General features: G+C 33.9%; 2 protein-coding genes across 11 annotated transcripts; one reads left to right on the top strand and one right to left on the bottom strand.

Annotated features, from left to right (window-relative positions):
* On the top strand, window positions 5,461-7,983 carry LOC109723010 (BTB/POZ domain-containing protein At1g67900). The gene is made up of 4 exons (XM_020251209.1): window positions 5,461-5,676; window positions 5,762-5,831; window positions 5,945-7,105; window positions 7,171-7,983. Exons 1-4 carry the CDS (start codon window positions 5,618-5,620, stop codon window positions 7,699-7,701), a joined length of 1,821 nt encoding a protein of 606 aa, XP_020106798.1. The 5' UTR covers window positions 5,461-5,617; the 3' UTR covers window positions 7,702-7,983.
* On the bottom strand, window positions 8,140-14,622 carry LOC109723008. Of its 10 annotated transcripts, none has more exons than XM_020251202.1 (10): window positions 14,413-14,621; window positions 13,696-13,786; window positions 13,481-13,555; window positions 12,942-12,975; window positions 10,491-12,225; window positions 10,316-10,409; window positions 10,073-10,192; window positions 9,378-9,481; window positions 8,612-9,211; window positions 8,140-8,365 (listed from the first exon to the last, which is right to left on the bottom strand). In XM_020251202.1, the coding sequence occupies exons 2-7, from the start codon at window positions 13,773-13,775 to the stop codon at window positions 10,153-10,155; spliced, it is 2,058 nt and encodes a 685-aa protein (XP_020106791.1). In that variant the 5' UTR covers window positions 13,776-13,786; window positions 14,413-14,621; the 3' UTR covers window positions 8,140-8,365; window positions 8,612-9,211; window positions 9,378-9,481; window positions 10,073-10,152. The 10 variants fall into 10 exon arrangements, with proteins under 10 accessions (XP_020106791.1, XP_020106793.1, XP_020106794.1 ...); XM_020251204.1 differs by lacking the exon at window positions 8,140-8,365 and having other exon boundaries at window positions 8,425-9,012; window positions 9,091-9,211; XM_020251205.1 differs by lacking the exon at window positions 8,140-8,365 and having other exon boundaries at window positions 8,425-8,945; window positions 9,091-9,211.

Here is a 23,659-nt window from a genome sequence, read left to right as displayed (position 1 = left end):
AAATGATTATCTTATATTGTATGAGACTAAGAGATTCAGAATTCAAAAATATACTAAACTTTATCTCATTCACTGTAGGAGATCGAAAGTTCCAAGTTTTTCAGGTTCTTTATCTCCCTTAATTTTCTCTCATTCGATCTAAATCATGTTTCGAATTTACAAAAATGTATTGGGCCTTAGCTTTCTAATCAATTCAATTTTTAGCATAATTGGTTGTTTCACCTCTTTTGGTAGCTCTAGCATGTAAAATTGTAGATCAAAAACAATTAAAATTCTAATTATGTCAACCGTAAATAGAATATAAGTAACAAGATACAAATGAAACTGATTGTTTCTAGCGCAAGTAGCAAAAGACTTGGTAGTTTATAATCTATGATCTTTTTTTTTTTTAGAAATAAATAGTACGTTATCCGCTTCATTTATTGAAAAGATGAACTAAACTACAGAGGTGAGACAACATAGGCCTCGGAGGGGGCGGAAGAAAAATAAAAACGAAAACAAAAAGAAAACCTACCGACTACAAGCATGTCGTTGATTACCTGATAGCAATTGCTCCCATAGATTCATCAGCTGCTTAATCTTGTAAACTGCAAAGGAGGAGTTGGGTCTTCCTAAAGATCATATTGTTCCTGACCTTCCAAATTACCCACCAGTATGCTACCAATCCGACTAATATAAGATTTTTAAGTTCAAATTCTAGTCGATTTATATTTTTCAGCTAAATTTATTTATTTTTTAAACGAAGCGGCGATTTTTTTTTTTTTTTTTCCCCTTTTTTGTTGAGAAAAGTGAGAGGAATCATCTGATTAAATATTACTTTGCTTTTCCACTAGCTTTGGACAGGGTTTGGTGTTGGACCAGGTTACTTAATTATTTGTCTGGCCTTTGCTTGTTGTGAACCAAACATTTGTGGCTCTTTTCGTTCTTGTAAATTATCTATCCATATTTCGAAGATGATATGAACGCATTAGAAATTACTTATTGTAACCCTGTATAATTGAAATTTATGTATCACTAATACTTTTAGAAATCTCGTATGTCCATGTAGAACAAGTGCATGTTCATATTGGACTCGTGTCTGCCGCGGACACGATATGGATGCGCCTTCGATGCGGGTCCACTGCATCCCGTTGAAAATATATATATTTTATTGTACTTTATTTTATGCACATATATATAACATAAGATGATAAATATTTTGTCTTCTTAATGAATGTATATAAATTTTGTAGACAATATAAATAATTTATGTATGATGAAATATTTTTTTAAAAAAAATACAAATTATCAATAAAAATTTTATTACATTTCACTTGTATAAGAAATGCAATAATATTTTACTAAACTTAATATTTTATATATTAAAAATATATATTATTATATTAATAATATTTTATTTTATTAGCGGTTTTTATACGGTATTTGTGTCTTAAAATTTTTTTTTTTTGAAAGCTCGAGTAGTCCGTGACGTCTTGATTGGAACAAATAGTGCGAAAAAAGAAAAGATATCACCGAAAATATTAGCCAATTTGCATAAAAAATTCACTTATTTTATGCTTTTGCAAAACTGGGCTATCTTTTTCGTTTTTACAGATTCAGGCCAGATTTTCAGGAAACTGACCAAAATACCCTTATTACTTTTTCTCTCTCCTCTTTTTTTTCTCTCGTTTTTTTTTTTTTCTCTCTAAAGAACGCAGCGATGGCGAAGGCGGAGGCGGAAACAGCCTGCCTCGCCTCCGCCCCGCATGCCCTCACCCTCGCCCGTGCAACCCCGCCTTCCTCGCTTCCGACCCTGCTGAGGCCGCGCCGCCACCGTTCTTCTTCACTAGGGCACGGTGACGTCGAGACGCAAGCTCTTCTCGTCCACGTCGCGGTGGTTACGATAGAAAACAAGGAAGAGGTGGTGACAAAAAAAAATTATAGAAAAAAATAAAAATAATAAAAAATAAAAATAAAAATTATTTTTTTCCAACAGAAAAAATCAAAAAATATAGAAGAAGAAAGAAAATGTGAAACTTGCACTCTTAAAATAAAATTACATAGTTTAAAAAATAATTGCACTGTTTTAATGAAAATTACACTATTTGATATATAAATTACACTCTTTTGAAATAGATTTTACACTTTTTAGATTAAGATTGCACCATTTAGAAATATTTTGCACTATTTCATTTCTTTTTTTTTTTCTCTTTGTCTTCTTCTTCTTCTTCCTCTGCACTCAACTTCTGGGCGACCCAAGACCTATTCTGGGCGCCCGAATCTGGCAAAACTCCAGTTTTGCTTAATTGAGTGTGCCGAGTCCATTTCTGCATCCATTTCGCGCAGGAACGACTCCAACTCAATCCGACACTCTCCAGATGTGTCGACCAGTCACTAATACTGAAGCCAAATCTATCCAAAGCTCAGGGACACTACAAAGGCGAGACGGGTTGTTTCCGCCTCCGCCTCCGCCTCCGCCATCGCTGCGCTCTTTGGAGAGAGAAAAAAAAAGAACGAGAGAAAAAAAAAAAGGAGAGAGAAAAAATAATAAGAGTATTTTGATCAGTTTGCTGAAAATTCGGACCGAATCTGCAAAAACAAAAAAGGTGTTCCAATTTTGCAAAAGTCCAAAACTAGTGAATTTTTTATGCAAATTGGCCAAAAAAATATATTCGTATTAAACTTATGCCTTGTTCCCACTTTCCTTAGCCCTCCATTTCTTAATGGCAATGTGGACCCTTACTGTCCCTTTCACAAAATTTGTATTTAATGGAGAGGACACTTTAATCAATGGGGCCGTTGTATTTTATTGTCCATGGAGTTTTATACGATGTTTGCGTATTGAATACGTGTATGGATTAAGAGCATGTTTCCTTAAGCAAGCAAAGTGGCCATGTGTAGTATCTTTCAAAAATGATGGGTTTTGATGTTCACTTTTCTCTTTTAGCTGTACAGTATATTCTACCAATGAGTAAATATTAGTACTAAGGGCACAGAGAACTTTACTATAGAACTCTCTCTCTTATTTTCATTTTTTTAAGTATTACCTGCAGAAAAAAAATCAGAGATCAAATTTCATAACTACACATTTAAAATACACCTTAAGATAAGAATTACTGGACTAATCGGTGGTTCTTCTATGAGTCTTAGTACATTTTTTATCATAGAGTTTTAGATAAAATATATGGAACTCGCTTTCTTATTTCTATTTTTTTAAGTATTATCTGTAGGAAAAAATCAGAGATCATATTTTGTAACTACACATTTAAAAATACATCCTAAGATAAGAATTACTGAACTAATCAGCGGTTCTTCTCAGAGCCTTAGTATATTTTTTATCGTAAATTTTTAGATAGAATGTACGGTGAAATAAGAGAAAATGGTTATTACATTAAAAAAAAAAAAAAAGAGAAGATGTTTTCACTAATTAAAAATTAAATTATGTATAATATATGTATTTATGGAAAAGTAGATAAGCTAAGTTGCGAGATTTGGATAATAAAGGGACTATCAATATATTTTACCCGAGATTTGTTTATTTTTGTGCAGTTTATTCCTTGGAATAGATGCCTATTTGAGGCACTTGATCCAATGGAGCAGAACAAAAGTCCTTTGGCTACACTTAACTTTTTGATTAGTCAAACAATTCCTTACTACATTTTGACATGGGATGGAGAGAAAAGGGGGGTGCAAGAAATTGTATTCATGATGATGAATTGATGCACTACTACCAATAAAGGACATAAAAAAGTGGTGATCATGTAATTAAAATCATAGTTCCACTTTTAACTATTCTCCCCATAAAGAAGTGGTGATCATGTAATTAAAAATCATAGTTCCACTTTTAACTATTCTCCCACCTGAAGCAATAGAGAAAAACAGGTACAAATACATTTAAGGCAATTGATGGAAGAAGAAACATAGGAGGGTGATGTTACATGGTCTGACAAAACATATTGTCTTTCTTTTTTTCTAGCAATAAACTCATCTAAAAATAAATAAAGTAATTAGACTTCAAAATTAAGACGTGGAGTATGAACTATTAAATTTTTAACCAACTATGTATGATACAGCTGGTCACAAAAAATATTGTATATTCTATAAATAGTTGATGGCTTTAGTTAGTATTTTCGTATGTTAAACTATGGTGTTTAAGTATTGTGATACTGGAGTGAGAAGTTACCTTTGACACACTTATGTTCCAACCCATTTTGGTGGAAGATTATGCAAGAAACTCTTGGGTTAGAAATATAAAACACCAAACTCCTAATTCTTTGATCAGTTGACATTTATATTAACTACGTAGCGATTTTCTCATTTATTTTCCTCTTTGGTACCGCGTAAAGTATATCGCAAATAGAACGTACCGCATCATTTTCATTGTTTTGAAAAGCGAATAATGAGAAGTTGATCACGAGATTCTGCACCTCAATTTTTTTTTTCTTTTTTTTGTTTTTGAGAACAAAGTAGCATGCTATATATCACTCTATTGAATCTGAATCAGAGAATGAACTCGGCTCAACAGGAGTTAGAAAGAATGCAGTAGCGATCCCCATAATATCCTGAGAGACTAAATCTCCGCCAGCAAGTAACCCGACGAGCGTTTTGATTTCTCAAAAATTCTTCTATTCCGCTCTAACTAGATAACCCACCACGAGAGGGAAAATGACGCTAGCACTCTACCCCCCATATAGTGCCCTTTTAAGGCTACTCACTTTCCAAATCCCCCTTTGAAGGTGAGCAGTTAGGAAGAAAATGTTTATTTGCACCTCAAATTCAAAACTCCATTTCATGTAGAGATAAGTTTGAGATATCAGAGCATGAGATAGATCTTTAGTTCAAATTCCATCAAATCCTCTATTTTAAAGTCTCTAGCTTATGGTACTAACACTCTTACAAACACATGGACTCTCTCTCTCTCTCTCTCTCTCTCTCTCTCTCTCTTAGTTTAAATGTCCAAGCTGGTATGGTTCTCTCATGTTTCAGTGTCCAAGCTGGTGTGATTTGCCAGAATTGACAAGATCTGGCACATACACATTCCATGCTATATTTGTCCCCCATAATACTTTAATTAATACACTCACATCTCTTGGCCCATCTACATTTAATCAAATAACCAATGAACCACACTACTTACAGCAAGGCCCCAGCAAAACCTCAGCATTTCATCTCTTGTCCCCTTCATGAATACCCCTCCCACCCAACAACTTCTCCTCTAACTTTAATTGCAAGAGAGACAATACAAGAGCCTGTGTACCTTTATCAAAAACACAGAGAAGAGAATAGGTAAAAAAAAAAAGAAAAATGTACAGGGACCACTCAACTATAGGCCATTTTCAAAAGAGACACATTGGTTATATTTGGTTCTTTGTTCGATTAAAGTCGTCGATAACAATCAGATTAACGATTTCGTTAAAAAACATAGTAAAGTCGTTAGGGCGTATTTCAGATTTGCAAGTAGTTGGGGGGATCTCTGCATATTTCCACTAATTAAGAGAATAAATACTTTTCAAAAGTATGGTTTGAGATCTCTGTAGATATCAATAACATACAAAATGCCTCTCAGTGTCTACTCCCAGGAGAAGCCTCCTCTTATTAGTTTCATCAAGATAGAATGAACTGAAAAAACTGCAGCAAGATGAAGTTTATGAAGCTCGGAACTCGCCCCGATACCTTCATCACCACAGAAGCTACAAGGTAATCAAAAAAAATCATTGTATCAGCTAACTTCTTTTTAAATCTTTTGTTCTAAGTTTCTGTTTCATGTTTTCGGTTGATTCAGATCAGTTTCTTCAGAAGTTTCAACTGATCTCAAAATCAAGGTCCAAAATAGATTATATCTACTCCACAAGGTATGTAAAAAAAAAAAAAAAAAAAAAAAACACTCCTGTAGTGATCTTTTTACTCTGTCAGAGTTGTCTGATAACTCTGCAAGTACTGTTGAATTGCTTGTGTGAATCAGCAGTTCCCTCTGCTGTCCAAATGCTTGCACCTGCAAACACTCTGCGCCGCAGAATCGACCGCAGGGGCCGCCGATCACGCCATCATCGAGCTGCCGGCCTTCCCGGGGGGCGCAGACGCCTTCGAGATCTGCGCGAAGTTCTGCTACGAAATTACCGTCACTCTCAGCGCCGCCAACGTCGTGCCCGTCCGCTGCGCTGCGGAGTACCTGCAGATGACCGAGGCGGCCGACTGCGGCAACCTCATCGCCAAAATTGAGGTGTTCTTCAAGTCATGTATCCTGCCGAGATGGAAGGACACTCTTGTGGCACTGCAGTGCACTAGGCAATATGCCGCTTCGTGCGAGGAGCTCCGGATCACCGGGCGGTGCGTGGATTCGATTGCTATGATGATCGCGGACGAGACTAGCTCATCGGAAGGGCGGTGGGCCGAGGACATATGCGTACTCGGTATCGATCATTACTGGAGAATCATGGTAGCGGTAAAATCCGCGGGAACTGTCTCAAACAAGATCATTGGGGACGCATTGTATCTCTACACCCGGAAATGGCTACCGATTATGCAGATCCCCGAGAATTCGGATTCGGAGTCGGAGTCTCTCAAGGAGATCACTTCGAAACACAGGTTGCTGCTGGAGAGAGTAGTGAGCTTGTTACCTGCGGAGAAAGGCGCGGTCTCGTGTTCTTTCTTACTCAACCTTCTTAAGGCCGTGAACATACTCGATGCATCGGTATCTTCAAAGATGGAATTGGCGCGGAGGGTCGGTGTTCAGCTGGAGGAGGCGACCGTCGCCGATCTCTTGATCCCTTCTCGATCGAGCGCCATCGAGACTCTTCACGACGTCGATATAGTGATGAGTATATTGCAGGAATTCATGCTCCAAGAGCAGAGCCCGCCGACTAGTCCCATGAGAGTGAAGCTCAAGTGCGAGAAAAGACGGCCGCGGTCGGTGGAGAATGCAGAATTCGAGAATAGCCGGCGATCGTCTTCGGCGACGCACGGATCCAAGCTAAAGGTCACAAAGCTCATCGACGGTTACCTCGCAGAGATCGCGAAAGACGCGAATTTGCCAATAGAGAAGGTGACCGCTCTCGCTGAAGCCGTGCCGGAGTTCGCCAGGCCATGCCACGACGATCTCTACAGAGCAATCGACATCTACCTTCGGGTAATCTACCATCTTAGCTAGTCTTTGAACTATTAATCCGAAATGAGAGTTTGATGTCTTGTCAGGCACACCCTGCTCTCGATAAGAGCGCGAAGAAACGGTTATGCCGCGTATTGGATTGCAGAAAACTGTCTGTCGAAACCTGCATCCATGCCGTCCAGAACGACATTCTGCCGCTGAGGGTCGTAGTTCAAGTCCTCTACTTCTACGAAAGAGCTCGTGCCGCCATGCCTGGCGACGGTGCAGCCGAGCTTACGCGCGGAATAAGAGCTCTGCTCGCTAAGTCGAGTGCAGAAGATGAGAAAGAAGAACAAGAGCAGGAGCAAGAGCAAGAAGAAGATTCGGAGATTCGACGGTTCAGAAAGGGGGCTCTACTGGATGATCAATGGAGCATCTCGGGCGCCAAGTACCACCCGAAGATGAAGCTGTCGGCGCTGATGAAGCTCGATGAGCTCGACGACGACGTCGCGCCGCGAGAAGGCTTGTTCAGGAGCACTTCTTCAAGGATCAAAGCCTTGTGTGCCATTCCTTCGAAACCGAATTGGTTCCTCAGTAAACTGAGGAATGTGAATAGAAGCATCACAGAGAGGCACTGAATCTGTTGTATTTTGTTGCAGAATAAGTAGATATGAGTGTAATGTTTAGATATCTGAAGTTTCTTCTTGTGTTGGTTCAAATTTTCTGGTTTTTCAAGGCTTCAATTGCCTTTGCTTATCACTCCTGCTGTAAAATGGAACTCACAGGAGAAGCTTTTTGTCCCTTTTTTTTTTTTCTTTCTTTCTTTTTTTGGTGGTGGGATGTGAAAGGCAAAGGAACATCATGTAGCATAGAGTGTGAATTAAATGAATGATAAATTGTTCAAGTAGGCTCTTAAGGCTATGTGCATATAATTTTTCTCATTTCTTAATTTTTCATTACTTAGAAATTATACATAACGCGAACAAAACGGCCCCTAACATGCATTCTATTTAGGATGTGTCCCAATCAATATGAAGATAAAAAGTCAATAGTAGTTAGATAATATGTTGAAAAAATAGCCAAGGAAAAGAAATATATTAGTTTTGTACTCTCATGGACATAATGTTTGATTGAAGGATACGCATCCTATTTCAAATCCCTGTTACAAAACTTAAAGAATTTAAAAATAAAAAATAAAAAAGAACTCATCACATTAACCTACACCCTGCAATTTTTCTAATTATATATGAGTGGGAAAATCCCCTCAATCTTTTGGCATTGTTTCATCATCCTCCATTCCTCCTGATTGTTTTGCATACAAAAGAAAAAATAAAACAAAATTAGTGCTTTAAGCCACCACATTACAAAACTAGGCTTAATTTGAATTTTCATGGTGCATTCCAAGCTTTTATTAAGCAGTAAAAAATTAAATCTACAACAATAACAAAAAAAAAAAAAAAACACCTAGCCTTTAGCTAACACCAACACAGTCACATTTTCATATTCTGATTAAACACTTTGCGTCTATGATCAAAGGAGAAGAGTAACCTTTTCACCAAACATATGCGGATCGGATCATGCTCGTACTTTTATTGGTTGAGAATAAAAATCCAAAAGAAAAATCTCTTTTGAAGAAGCGATCTTGCGAATGCAGGATTTGTAGATCCCTGGCGAATCTTCAATACTGAAAACGTCGTCTCTTCAACCATCGAACGTCGAAAATTGTACAGCTGTGGGGCAATTCCACGAATAACCGAAGCATCCAGAGAGAGAATAAGAGCGGAAAACATATCATGTCCTTCGGAAGCTGGTGATTGCGATTTCGGTTACTCCACTATCAAACCTCAAAGGAAAAGGTGATTCAACTCAAGTGGAGGTACCACTAGAGGGGGAGGGGGGCCACAAAAGATGTGGATAAGTGATCATAAAAGCTTCAAGTAGATATAATCCTAAAAGGGGGTAGAACACAATTCAAATAACTCAATTAAGATAACGAGGGCAAAAGGAAGGGAGTGTTTTTGGGCAACCTAAATTTAAAGATACCATATCGAAGTGACCAATCAATCTCCTAACGGCGACATTTGGGGGTCAACGAGCAACTCGCTGCAGCATTTTGTACCAATAAAACAGCAGCTGTACAGATGCTCACTGCAAGTAAATCATTGAGCATAACCAGTCAGAATATTCACAATTTGTAGATCTTGCAAGTCATCTACAATTGCTAAGACACTTATTTGGAATGCTTCAATGACAATGAAAACCCAAAAATATGAAAGGGCGACACTATAAAGAATATGCAAAGAAGATCACTCACACATTTAGAGCAGAAAGATATTTCCCGAGCTGTTTCGCAACTTCACTACGTTTATTTCTCCCTCTGATCAATTGCTCACCAAATAGAGCAGGTTTATAGCACATCTGATATCAGTAAAAGTAGTAGAAATTAGCATTTTGTGGTCCCGCAATGATAAACAAAGTTATTTGAGGATCTTAATGTATAATAAGGTGGCCTAGTGTGCTTTTTCTTCACAAGATAATACTCTCTCTACAAAGTACCAACAAAATGAGTTGGTGATACAAGATTATCGTGATTTTTCAAAATTCCTTTTTATGCTACGTGACACACCTTCCCGAAAAAAAAAAAAGAAAAAAAAGAGAGGAACCAGAATGTGGTAAAGGTTGACACAGATGAACATGCATGCAAACAAGACATCCCAAAATTTCTAGATGATAGCTTATCCTTTTCACCAATTTCACCAACTAGTCTGCTGCATCAATTCATGCAAGGATGCTCATACTTCATCCTGTGCAGTTATCAGATAGCACCTCTGTTTTCAGTTTATTGTGCTAATGCTAAGATTTTCTGCAATAATTTGTCCAAACGACACTACCAAGACCTGCTACAATGTTGGCAGTGTAGTATCTAACTTTGAAAATTGTATTTTGATGCCCATTAATATGTGTAACCTGGTAAGAAAGAAAGACAGCTAACCTGTAGTAGCAACTCACCAAGTTAGGAGGACATTAGTCCAGACTAGTACTGTTGTTCCTTAAGTATGCAAACAAACCAAAGGATGTGGCTATACCAGCTAAGGAAGCTCAAGCAATTCCGTTAATCTTTCGATACAACTACAACAGCACAGACCAAAATTTTTTTAAAAAAATTGAATAAATAAAATGGAAATTAGCCAACTAAAGAAAAGTGATAAAGCAAAGAGACCTGAACAATGTCAAGTTCAAGAATGCGAATACCTTTTCGGTAAAGAAGGAAGGATATCTTCTACAGCATCAATAAGAACGCCAGCCCTTGAATTTTGCTTTGAAGCTTTAAACGAGCCTTTGCAACCTGTATATGGTAAATGTTACATTGTCTTCGGAAGACCTTGGTCCTGTTGGAAAACATATCCTCAGAGTTAATAAGGCCTACCTTGATGATCAACAAGAGGTGATGAACCATCTCTAAGATAATGTCTTGCCAACTCATCTACTTCCCTGCCTTCTGCCTGTATAAATTTATCCAGCATACAGCCTATAAGCCGGTGGGCAAGCAATGCAGTCTCATCGCAGATTTCCTGGACTTCAGTTTCACTCTGGTTTACATTTCTCAGAAGGTCACTTTTAGGGTAAACTTCTTTTGACTCCTCCGGGCAACTGGAAACTTTTACATGATCATCCTCCTCTAATTTACACTTCTTTGTAATATGAGCAGTACCATGAGTAAGAGCCTCACGAAGCATTTCAATTCTACTTCCAGTTTGCTGAGAAGCATATTGAGCATATGGTTTTTTCGACACCTCAGAACAATTATCAAAAGTTTCTGCATCTGCATCCAGCTGTAATTCAGTCTTTACTTTGACATTGCCAGTTAAAAATCTGACAGCCTCGGAAAGCTGGGTAAAAGAATCATCGTTTGTGAAAGAATCAGTGAAAGCAGGCCTTGAATCCGCTGTAGCCTCTAATATGTCATTTGAACAAGACCCATACACTTGCTGATCACAATCGACAGAGTTCATGAAATAGTTATTTCCACATAATTCAAAATCATTACTTTCACGATCCTCATCGATCCCTAACCCGGAAAAATATGCATCCGCACATTCATCATCTGTACTAATACATGGGCGCAAGCTTGAAATGACAGCTTTTAGCTGACAGCTTATATTTAATACAGCTTCTACCTCCTCTTCTCGTATCTCTTTTGCAAATATGCATGGCTGTCGTCTCGACTTCCTGTTGATAAAAGCAAGAGCGCCTAGCGCCTCATCCGGCAAATTTATTTCGTCACACTGGAACAAAAACTCCAATAAATATTTTCTAAGAGCATGTCTAAAACTTTTCATCGGTACTTTGGCTTTTGGATCCAATTGAGGTTGCAAAAGCTTAATCTCATCATGTTTAACTATTGGCATCAACCAAAGAGCCTTTAAAATATCATTCTGCAAGGCCACGGTTTCCAGAGAGAAGGGGAAAAACTCGGATGTCGATATATCAACACGTCTTGATTTATGTTTTAGAGACAATTGCACAACAGATAATGCTTTTGCTAATTGCTTAGGCAGATAAAGTCGCCCCTCTAGTCTTCCTATAAGTTTATTAGATCTTTTCCTGACACGTTCGATAAGCAAATCCCTTTTACCAGCAATAACAGGTGGACATTGAGGGACTACTGTGACACCTCTAAGCTTTCTATTCACTGCAACAAGTTCCTGAAGCGTCATTTCCTCGAGTCCTTCCAAGGTCTTCTGAATAGATGAAAGAAGCGGCGGCGAGATTGGAGTGATGAGTGTCAGAGGTTTCTTGCGAAGGTTGTACGGGTTGCTGAAAACTTGCCATAACTGTTGAATTTTCACCAGGTTACTGTTGACATTTGAATCTGAAAAAAAAACTGGAAGATAGTTCTTTATAATTCTTTTCATCCTTGGACGCGTTTTCTCGAAGCTCAAATTGTTGTTGGTAACAGTGTTAGCTACAGCGCATAGTGCATCATTGCTTAAGTCACTAATCATGGAGGAAAAGGTCTTGAAGAAACTGGATTGGTCTAAAGAGTCGCTCGTTTTCATGTGGGTGTCAAGGAGTTGCTGATAGTCCTGAACCACATGGTGTTTGCTATAGCTTTCTCCAAAGCTTCTATCAATATTAGCTTTTACATTCTCATAAGCTACCTGAAAAGTATATATTTCTCCTAAGTCATCAAGTGGGTTAAAGTTAAAAAAAAATAAAAAATAAAAAAAATCAAAGAATGGTTCTACAGTTTGAAATCCATAAAGTAAGAATTTCTAAAGCGTAATATAAAAATCATCAGGATAAAGAACAAAATCTACCGCCATCACTAAAAGTATAATGTGCGACAGAATTTATCTGGTCTGTAGCTCTATAGTTTACTACTAAAATATATTCAATTATTCCTAAATATTGCGTTACTATACCTGCAGAACATTAAAAATATGACAAGATATCTTTAAAAGGTAATCACACATGTCCAAAAAATCCAAAAAATGAAGGAATAGAGAAAAATTAAGGATTATAAGGGAAATATGCTAAATATTGATCACAAACTCACATTGCTGCTTGAAAAACAACTCTTATTCATAGAACTACCTTAATTCAAGTACGTAAGCAGTGGAATGAACAGCTCCACCACTATGCATCAATATGTTATGGAATTAAAAAATTAATAATAATCAAACAATCAGCACCCGGACTTCTCATTTAACAAATAAGAATTATGAACAGGGATGCAGTAGTCCAACCATATTTGTCACAGACTCGCAGTTCAAAATTTAGCAAATATAAGAGAAAAAATATGAAGTTTTATTCTCATGCTTTGCCGCCGAAAAAAAGTTATTAGCTTCTCACTAAAAAGGAAAAAAAAGCTCACCTGATCACTTCTCAAGTCTGATTCTGGTAAGTACCTGCACAAATCCAAAGATAACAATTAAAACCTAATAGGATCTATCATAGTGCCTGTAATAGATAAGGAAGCAACGACAAAAAGCATTAATCCGAAACAGCAGGAGAATTAAACTAACTATAAATCCTATCAGCAAAACATGTTTATATAAGCTATGGTTATAAACCAGTTTTTCAAAATAAAGCAGTAATACAAAAGAACCCTTCTTCCTCAAAAGAGTACTACTTTTTATGAGATAGCAGCAAGAAATCTACTGAGCGAGAAGCATCTTACGCTCCAGATCAATCCTACACATCCGCAGCACTCAGGCTATTAAAGGACTGCGTTACTTGTAAGAGTCCCAGACAACTAACGACTACGTAAAATATGGATATCTGAATGCAAAGTCATAAAAGTGAAAACTTTTGAAACAACTGCTGAACAATCTATCTTCTCATGTTGTTGACGCGCCCTCGGATTATTCACGACCTAAAGATGCAAAAAGAAATCACAGCAAGAATGCTTACGCGTCAGTTAAAAACTTCGGTCTTTTCTGTCTCTTTTGAGTACCGTCAGAATTAGAACTTGTCGACTGCAACCACCTGCACGAAAATCATGCAAGTAATAAGTAATCCTCTGAGTTCATAGGATACAAAAAGCCATGAACAAGAGTGTCGACAGTAGGCCAACAAAGAACGAATTATCAGAGTGTGAAGAAAGAGCGACGTCAATCACAACCGACCTTCGTTTCTTATCAATCAGACCTTCTTCGTACCAGATAAGCGACCATAACTTCCTCGCGTCATGAAAAGTAATATCCATCTTCCAAACTACTGAAAAATAAGCATTAGTACTCTACTCAAAATTTAATCAGAAAAAAAAAAGGACTCAAAAGAAGATGTAGTAGCCAATTTAACACCAGATTCAAAAAGAAATTGTCAAATCATTCAATAATCAATAGCTAAATTTTCACCAAAAATATCTAAAAATTAAATTAACTAAAAAGGCTTTGCGAGTTCGGTGATACACAACAGTATGTTAGATTCAAAGCTATGTTCGGATAAAAAATAGAAAACCACATTTTCCTTATTAAGCATTATGCTATAGTAAAATATACAACAAAATATTAAAATGTTCAAAGGAGGAGTTTAAAATTATTATGTAATTAATCATGTCCTTCACCAAATTTAAGGCCACAAAACTTAGAAATTTTATGCGTAATTCATTGGGTCATGAAATAACGCGTAAAATACATGGAAAATGGTGATTAATTCATGGTTTTCCACACTTTCCTATGAATTTTTTTGGGGGGAGTATATGAGAAATACTCGAAAGATCAAAAATTCATGAACTATTCGCGAATTATTTTTCATAAAATCAAAGAATTTTGTAAGTATGATTCCACAACAGGATCAAAATATTTAAGCCGAACAAATTTGAGCGGAGTTTGAGCGTTTACTTCGGTGCACGGGCACTAGGAGAGCTCGTGGACCACGGACCCCGCACGGGTGAGTTGGTGCGGACGCCCGTACGACGCGGGGAGATCGCTCCGGCGGTGCGCGGCGGCGGCGGCTCACGGGAGTAGGAAGGCGAAGAGCGGGGTTTCACCTTCACCCTCGGCGCATTAAGAACCGGGGTGGGTAGAAATTGGTCCGTGCTCCCGGTGCACCATGGTCCGCTCTCCGAAAACCATATTATGAGGTTATTTTATTTATAAAAAATTGATACTTTAATCTAGAAATGTCAGTTGGTCGGATTCGGGCGGATTTTCAAAAATCCGAACCCGAACCCGATTCTAAACCTGACTTGAATCAGACATATTTTAAAAATTCATATCCAAATCCGAAATCGATCAAAAATTCGAAATTTGAACCCGAATCCGAACCTAACACAATTATTTCTTTTTTCAATATTTCAAAATATATTATATGAAATTTAAATTTTTAAAATACAAATTCAAATATAATATCAATTTTATATATATATATATATATATATATATATATATATATTATATATAATAATGCAAAATAAATTAAGGTTCGGGTCGAGTTCGGGTTGGATTCAGGTCGGGTTCGGATTCGAATCGGGTACAGTCAAAAATTCATATTCGTCGGATTTTTATTTTTGATATTCATATCCAAATTCATATCTATTTAGCATTGAATATATTCGCTCTATTCGGGTTCAGGTTCGGGTTCGGGTTCGGATTCGAATAAAATTTCACGTTTCTATACCTATTAACATCCCTACTTTAATCCGCTATAAAATTAACCCCTTGAATTTTTTTTTTATTTGATTTAAACAGCTGTACTTATTGTTTGTTTGATTTAGCTCCTTCTATTGAAATCAAAACTCATAAAAAATTATAAATTTTACATATCTATTTTTGGGATAAATGTAAAAATACGCCTAAATAACAGCTTTGATTGCTTGTTTCGCACATGATTTTATAAAATTCTTCACCTTTGAAAATTAAGTGTCGGGATAAAAAAAAAAAAAGGTAAATCTATCTTTAATTTTTATTTTTTATTTTTTTTCCTTATCAGTTTGGATTATAAAAAAAAAAAATTGTATGCTTTGAAGCTTGCGAGATTACGTGCAATAATATAAGCAAGACCAAGAGCAATACTATATATGCACCTCAGTTAGGATATATATTTTACATTCCACCAAACCAATGTGTGGGATGTTTTTATATGTGACGAGTAATTGACTACCACCTATTGGGTGGGTGGGATATAATTTGTACAAATTTTTTTATAGAAAAATATAAGTATTGGCATTTACGGACTCATCTAAGGTCATGTTTGGTTCATGATTGGAATAGAAATGAAAAATAGAATTGCATTGTTTTGGAATGGAAAATGGAATGACGAATTATCCAAAATGTTTGGTTCATTATTGGAATGAAAATTGAAATAAAATTTTAAAATTTTTGAGAGAGAGTTTTGATTAAGAAAGAAAAAAAGTGATGAAGGGAAAGGAGGTAGGTGTTGATGAAAAAGGATTTTGAATAGTTTACTTTGGAATAAGCCAATCTGGGATTCAAAGCCGGATAAGATCATAAATGGATTTGGTCATTACCATTCCGAAGTGGAATGAAAATCGGAATCCGATTTCTATAAAACAAACGGCAACTATCGGAATCAATGAATTCCATTCTGATTCTATAGTCTAAAATGAGTGAACCAAACATGCCCTAAGAGTTAATGAGCCGGACCGAAACGATCTAGTAAGGCCGAAACTTTAGTTTTTACGTCATTCAGAGAAAAAAAAAAAGTAAAAAAAAACAGTTCTACAAGTATAGAAATAAATAACGGAGAACATTAATTTTTATCTGAACTCTAGTTAACCTGAAGGGCGCGTTTGGTTCGCACTATGAAAGATTAATAGGAGTAAAAAGATATCTGAGAATCTTATTCTTATTCATGCTATTACTGAGAATGTAGTATTTTGATGTTTGGTTCGTACGATCATATTATTTAGTCATGTTATTTAAAATTACAAAAAATATACAATTTATTTATTTATTTATTTTTAAATAATATTATAAAAAATTTCAATATTTTTTTAGAAAAAAAAAGGAGAGAGAATATAAGTTAGAAAGAGAAAGCATAATTAAAAAAATTGAAAGAGAAATAGAGTGAGGTTATAGAGAATGAGAAGGTTGAGATTTTAGAAAAAGAGAGGGAGAAATAGCTTAATTTAGAGAGAGAAAATGATAAGTTTAGAGAGAGATATGAGGTTAGAGTGTAAAAAAAAATAATATCAACTAGCCGGCGGGTAAGGAGAAAGAAAGAAATTAGACATATTATAATTACTCCAATCCATTAATATAAGAATACCCACCCTCCCTCAAAGGAATGAGAATATGAGATTAGTACTTTGGGATGCATCTCATTCCCAAGTAAATCCAGTATTGCCAACTAGATTATTTAGTGCGTTTAGTCAAATATCGTCATATTTTTTTTATTTCTATTAGATTATTAGGAATCTTAAAAAGATAGCGCGGACCAAACGCACCCGAAAGTCTATTTTAATCTGAACTTTAGTTTTGGTGAGACAAACCTGCCCCGTGTGGTTCAGATTTGGTGAAACTAGTGGGGCTTTTACTCACATCTTAAGCCTAAAGTGTGAGTTGGCCCACTCATTGGGCCGAGCAATGTGGACTTTGAAATCTAATTGATCACATTCCCTCCACGCCCATCACTAACTCGATTTATAAATTACAATTTTGATACTTTAATTCCCAAATTTTAATTTAATTATAATTAATAAAATAAAATTTTAAAATTTTTACAATGAAGTCATATAATTCAATTTAGTTGGCGAAATATTGACAAATTTTCTATTTAGAACTTGATCCTGAATTATTAAGATGCCTTTCAGACTTCTTAATTAATTGGGCTTACCTCAACTATTATCCGTAATGACTTTTAAATTCTGAAATTTGAATGCGTTATTTACCATTATAGTCCAATTTGTATATTTTATGAAATCATATAATTATAAAAATTTAAGTTTTAAATTATTTAAATCAAATAAAGTAAAATTAAATTATTGAGAACCTTTATGTAAATATTTTTGTTTTATCTTTCACTTCCTGACTTTCAAAAATCTATATTTTACCCTTTTAAAACTTTAGAAATATTTTAAGAAAGGTTAAACGTTAAAGGAGAGGACAAAAATGACTAAATTACTCTTATTTTCTTTTATAAGCAAAAATATTTTTTTAATATATCTCTATTATTTTGAAAGATATTTTCGATATAAATTATAATAAATAAATGAAATAGTGATGGAATCCTGATAAAGGGGAGTTAAATCCATCAACTTGAAGTGTTAGGAGAGTAAAATATAAATTTTTTAAAAACAAAAAATAAAAAAATGAATATTTGTAAAGAAAATTTTCTATTTCATTATACATTTGTCCATTTAGGATGTGTTTTGATTTGAAATCGGAATCGGTATCGGAATCGGAATGAGAATAAGCTTGAAACGGAATCTGAATGATTCATTATCTCATTCTGTTTATTTCATCACCTGAATCGAAATCGGAATGAACCATTGGTTGAGATAGATATTAGAAACGTAATCAAATTAATATGTCAATTTTATCTTTATAATATATTAGTTTAAATTCAAATAAAAAATAAAATACTAAAAATTTATGTCAAAATTTTAAAATGATGCCAAATTTTTAAATATATTTTTTAAAAAAAATTAAAATTTTAAATTGAACGGATAATTTAAAAAATAAAACTAAATTTCAACTTATTCAAATTCAAACTTAAAATTATAATTTAAATTTCAATTTGAATCCATAAGTTTTTAATTTAAATTTTAAATAAAATTTGAATAATTTAATTTAAATGTAAATTCAAATTTATAAATTAGATTTGAAACGTTTGATTGAATTTTAATTTTTTAATTCAAATTAGAATTAAAAATTATAAATATAATTTTTAAACTTAAAATTATATTTTAATTAAAAAAATGAGCTTAAAAAGTTAAATTTAATCCAAACAAATTTATTCCGTCCGAATTCAATTTTCAATTGAGTCTCCTAGGCCGGATTGAAAAAAGGAATAATTAGTGAATTTTCATTCACCAAGAAATCGGGATCAAAACAAAACCCGCGTATCAAATACGGACAAATAGATTCACACATTTCGATTTTAATTTTAGAGTAAATATTAATTTTAGAGTAAATAACGGGTGAACCAATGAGATACGCGCCCTTAGTACGTCGTCCGTTGAACTCAGAATAAGTGGTAGGGCCCACGTACAAGTGATGGAGCCACCTCGGTTACTGGGCAACAATTAAAGCGCCGAGGCCGTGCAAAGTCAACGTCAACGAGAGAGAGCTCTTCCACAGAGTTTAGTTTCGTTGAGAGGCTCTTTCTCTGTTTTCGCAACGAGAAGACTCGCACAATTGACGGACTCAGTCAAGTGACGCGTTGCTGCCACTACCCGGACCCACCCAAGAAAAAAAGGGAAAGTTTCAAAAAAAAAAAAAAACCCCTGTAATTTCGTAGTTTCTCATTTTGCCCGTCTGAAATTTAAATATATCAAATTGTCTCCCTATAGTTTCGTTTTTATCTTTTCGGTAGCTTTTTCGTTAATATTTTATTAAATTATATACAAAAAATTTCAGATACTCATCTAGATTTATCAAATATTCATTTTAGTACTCTTTAATTTTAACTTTATCACTGATTTAAGAAAAAAAAATAATAAAATTGATAAGAAAAAGAGAAAAAAGAAACCACAGGGGGGCAAATTGATACATTTTAAACCACAGGGGGGCAAAGTGAGAAACTACGAAACCACAGGGGAGGTTTTTGAAGCTTTCCCTAAAAAAAAAGATTAATTTCATACATGCAAACATGCCCTTACAAATACAGTAAATAGCAAATATATTTTTATAAAATTTAACTTTCGTATGTTTTTCTTGCAAAAGTTCTGATGTTTTTAAATATATTCCTACCGTTAGAATTCGTTAGAAAAAGTTAGTTAACCATAGGTTAAATATTTAACCCTAGTTAATTTTTTATATTTTTACTCCATTATATTATACTAGTGATGGCAAAATTGAAAATATAAAGGTTTCTCTAACAGTAACAAACTAAAGAAACATATTTGAAAATATTAGAACTTTTGTATGAACAACATATAAAAATTGAACTTTGTAGGAATATACTTGTAATTTACTATGTTTGTAGAGATATGTATGAAATTAATCCAAAAAAAGTCACTTTCGTTCAATTTTTAAAGCTATGAAAGATAATTCTCCATTAAAAACAATTTTGGAGAAAAATAAATTTTATATTTTTTTAATGTTTAGTTTGTAAATTTTTTTTTACAGTCATACTTAAAAATTAAATTTAAAATAATTCATATATTTTTTTCTATTATATATTATATATATTATAATTAAAATTTTTATATACATTTATATCATCATCATCATCATCATCACCTGTACTTATAATTTAAATATATTCAAAAGAACTAAGCTGAAATACTATCAATAACACTAAATTATTAGTGCTATTAGGCTTTCGGCTCTTGGATGAAAAAATATATAGTTACGATGATGTGGGCCCCCTAGAGTTGAGTGAGTTATTGATATTTTTAGGTTTCAAAAGAAGAAGCTTTTAAGCTTCTTCTTCCGTTGCAAATAATAATTCTGCAAAAAAATTAAACATATGGTTTCTTCTAAAATAACCACTAAACTGTATTTTTTCGAACAACACTATAGATTATATTCGCAGTATATCCTTCAACAGCATGAAAAGTAAACCCTAATCAACAATTTTGGATAAATTACACATTTTCTCCTCAAACTATGATACGGGTCATACTTTCGTCCTTAAACTTTAATCTATTATAATTTTTTATTCGAATAGTCAAAATTGTTTCAATCAAGCACCACAGTACTAGTTAGCTCACTACATAATAGCACATCGTCGATGTAAAAATAATATAACATCTTAATTATTAGTGCAACATTAATCACAATACAACTACATCATTGTTGTATTAGCAATACATCAATATTTAGCCAGTTAAATTGAATTATAGAACTCAGATTGTAATAAGTTTAAAACTACGATCCAGAAATTACAACAAACTAAAGTTTAAGTACGAAAATATCATATATTTATGTTTTGAGGACCAAACGTACAAATTACCCCAGCAATTTTCTACATAGAATAATAGAAGATGCCACACGAATTCAAACTGTGTGGTTTTGTACGGCAAAGGAAACAAAGAGAAAAGAATAATTTTGCTTGTGTGATGCATGTAGCCTCTCTCGGTGGACAACGTCTAAGAATCTACGCCTAACCCAATTCGATCAGCGTGATTCGATTGGAAATTTCCATACATTTCAATTATAGCCGTTGAGCTTAATAATGATACTGTCGAATATAAAAATAAGAATATAATTCTGTATCAGCCTTAGTTTTCAACCAATAATAATTGTTTTTTATAGGAAAAACTTCAAATACCCCGCTATAGTTTCGCACTTTTTCACTTTAGTACTCATGGTTTAAAATGTATTAAGTTAGTATCCTATAGTTTCGCACTTTCTCACTTTAGTACTATGTGATTTCAAGGGTATCAAGTTAGTACCTTGTGGTTTCGCACTTTCTCACTTTAGTGCCCTATGGTTTAATATTTATATACTTCGAAATGAATAACAAAAACAAAAAATTGAAACCACAGGGTACTAATTTGATACAAAAACAAAGCCACAGAAAACAAACTTGATACACTTGAAACCGCAGGGTACTAAAGTAAGAAAGTGCAAAACCACAGTATACTAATTTGATAAACTTTAAACCACAGGGTACTAAAGTGAAAAAATACGAAACCACAGAGAGAGAGTATTTGAAGTTTTTTCTTTTTTATATGGCACCTACCGTTGTAGGAGGTGACAAAATCCTTTCCCTCGATTATATTGTTAATCACGGTGATCATGTAATTAAGAAAAGTGCTATACTCAGCAAGTCATAAAATTTGAGAATAAAACTTCAGTGAGAAACTCTCTAACTACGCTTCATTGGGGAGCCCAACGGGCCGACTCATTATCAAGTGTCAGTTTTATCTTTGTTTGAGAATTTGTTGGGTGTTTTTTAATAGCAAAATTAAATAAATAACTAATTAAAATCAAATCATGTTTGAAAAATATAATAGTTTTAAAATAAACCTATAAACTCGATAATTGTTTAAATTCAAATAACGGATTCAAAGTTATATTTAAATTTTGAGTTTGATTTGTAAATTTAAATCTAAATTCATACTTTAATTGCAATTTTAAAATCAATTCAAATTTTTTAATTTTAGTTATACATTAAAAAATATTTATATGTTATGAAAACGAATAAAAAATAACACGGTATAAACTAAATTATAAATATACTTAAAAACAAATCAAAATTAAAAAAATAAGTCGGTTGAAAAATAGACTCATGTCATCAATAACCATCTAAATTTAAAGTACAAATTCAAATATAGACTCGTGCCACCAGTAATCATCTAAATTTTAAATAAAAATTCAAATTCGATCCGTTGTCACGTGTCTTTTCTTGATTTTTAGTATGAAAAACACCGAACGAATTATTGGATATATTTACGCTATATATCTACTAGTTTATTAAGAAACATATTTTTTTGGGATTTAATTAATTAACAACTATGATATACGAAGCCAACAAGAATAATCCAAAAACATCGTAATTACCGTGGTGCCATTGTAGCGATCGACCATTGTGGGATTGTCACAACCAATGTTCTCTTTTTTTTTTCTTTTTTTTTTCTTAATCCTATAATATATGATATAACCATATCAAAATTTATCACCAAAAGTTACAAAAAGATAACAAGTTATCTGTTTCGTTGATTTAAATGCAACAGTGTCTCAAAAAAGAAAATGGTGAAATTGTTTCGTGCTCGGAATTTTTTCATACAGTAAATTACGCTCAATGGGTGCTTGCTTATAATTTAGGATAAACTTCAAATATTATATATGTAGTTTCGCATTTTCTCACTTTAGTATCATGTGGTTTAAAGTGTATCAAGTTAGTGTATTGTGGTTTTATTTTTATCTTTTCGTTAGATTTTTTGTTAATATTTCGTTAAATTATATGCAAAAAAAATTTTAGATATCCCATTTAGGTTTATCGAATATTCACTTTAGTACTCTTTGATTTTAACTTTGTCACTAATTTAATAAAAAAAAAGTAAAATTAATAATAAAAAATAAAATTAAAATCACATGTCACTAAATTAAAATATTTTAAATCACATAGTAACAAAATAAGAAAATCTGAAACCACCGAAGTGGTATTGGGAATTCGGTTTTTAGGGCAAAAAGAAGTTAAAGAACACGAAGTGTAAAATTTTCAACGTCTTAATTATCCTGTGCTATTAATACATAAGCGCGTCTCGGCACAAACAATGGAACATAGAGGAGAAACTTTTGGCTAGGACCAGGTCCACCACATTATTTTCAAGAACTACACATTATGACTTAATCATTAAGAATAATATTTATAATGTACAAAATTTGAATGATTAGATTTGATCTGTAACTATTGACCCACATATCTAAAATATGCATGCATGTATTAAAAATTATAAGCTTAAAAGTAGGTTAATATCATTTGTGCTTTTCTATTCACTTCTACTTATTAAAGTAATTTGAAACAATCTAAATTACGAGCTCAGCGGCATTCGAACAGAATTTTTGTAAATAAAAAATACTTCAGATCTTCCATAAGATGTCACATGTATGCACTATTAATGCGTCGACAAACTCGTAAGACTTTTTTGGTTGCGTGCATAATTAACAAAGATTTAATTTAATAATATGGTGATTAAAAGTGCTAATTTTATAAGTATTCTTAATTTTTTCTTCTTTGATATTATAAAATTGCACTTATCATCGAAAAATCATGTAGCTTTGGAGAAGGAAAGGTTATAAGCATTTTAGATTTTTTTTACATCTTTTGAAGTACAAAAGTAAAAGTTTTTTTCACCACCGCACATCGGCAACACATAAGGCCAACATTCTCAGTGATTGTAGTGGCCATGTATATTTGGCATCCTGGTGGACCTGGTCCACGCAATAAATGCCTTTTCCGTGTTGAACTATGTGTGCGTGTGTATATAAATCAAATGCTTTGGTCTCAACC

This window comes from Ananas comosus, linkage group 17 (genome assembly GCF_001540865.1).
Source record: "Ananas comosus cultivar F153 linkage group 17, ASM154086v1, whole genome shotgun sequence".
Lineage (NCBI taxonomy): Eukaryota > Viridiplantae > Streptophyta > Magnoliopsida > Poales > Bromeliaceae > Ananas > Ananas comosus.
Note: the sequence above shows the minus strand (reverse complement) of the source record. Positions and strands in the feature narration are given on the sequence as shown.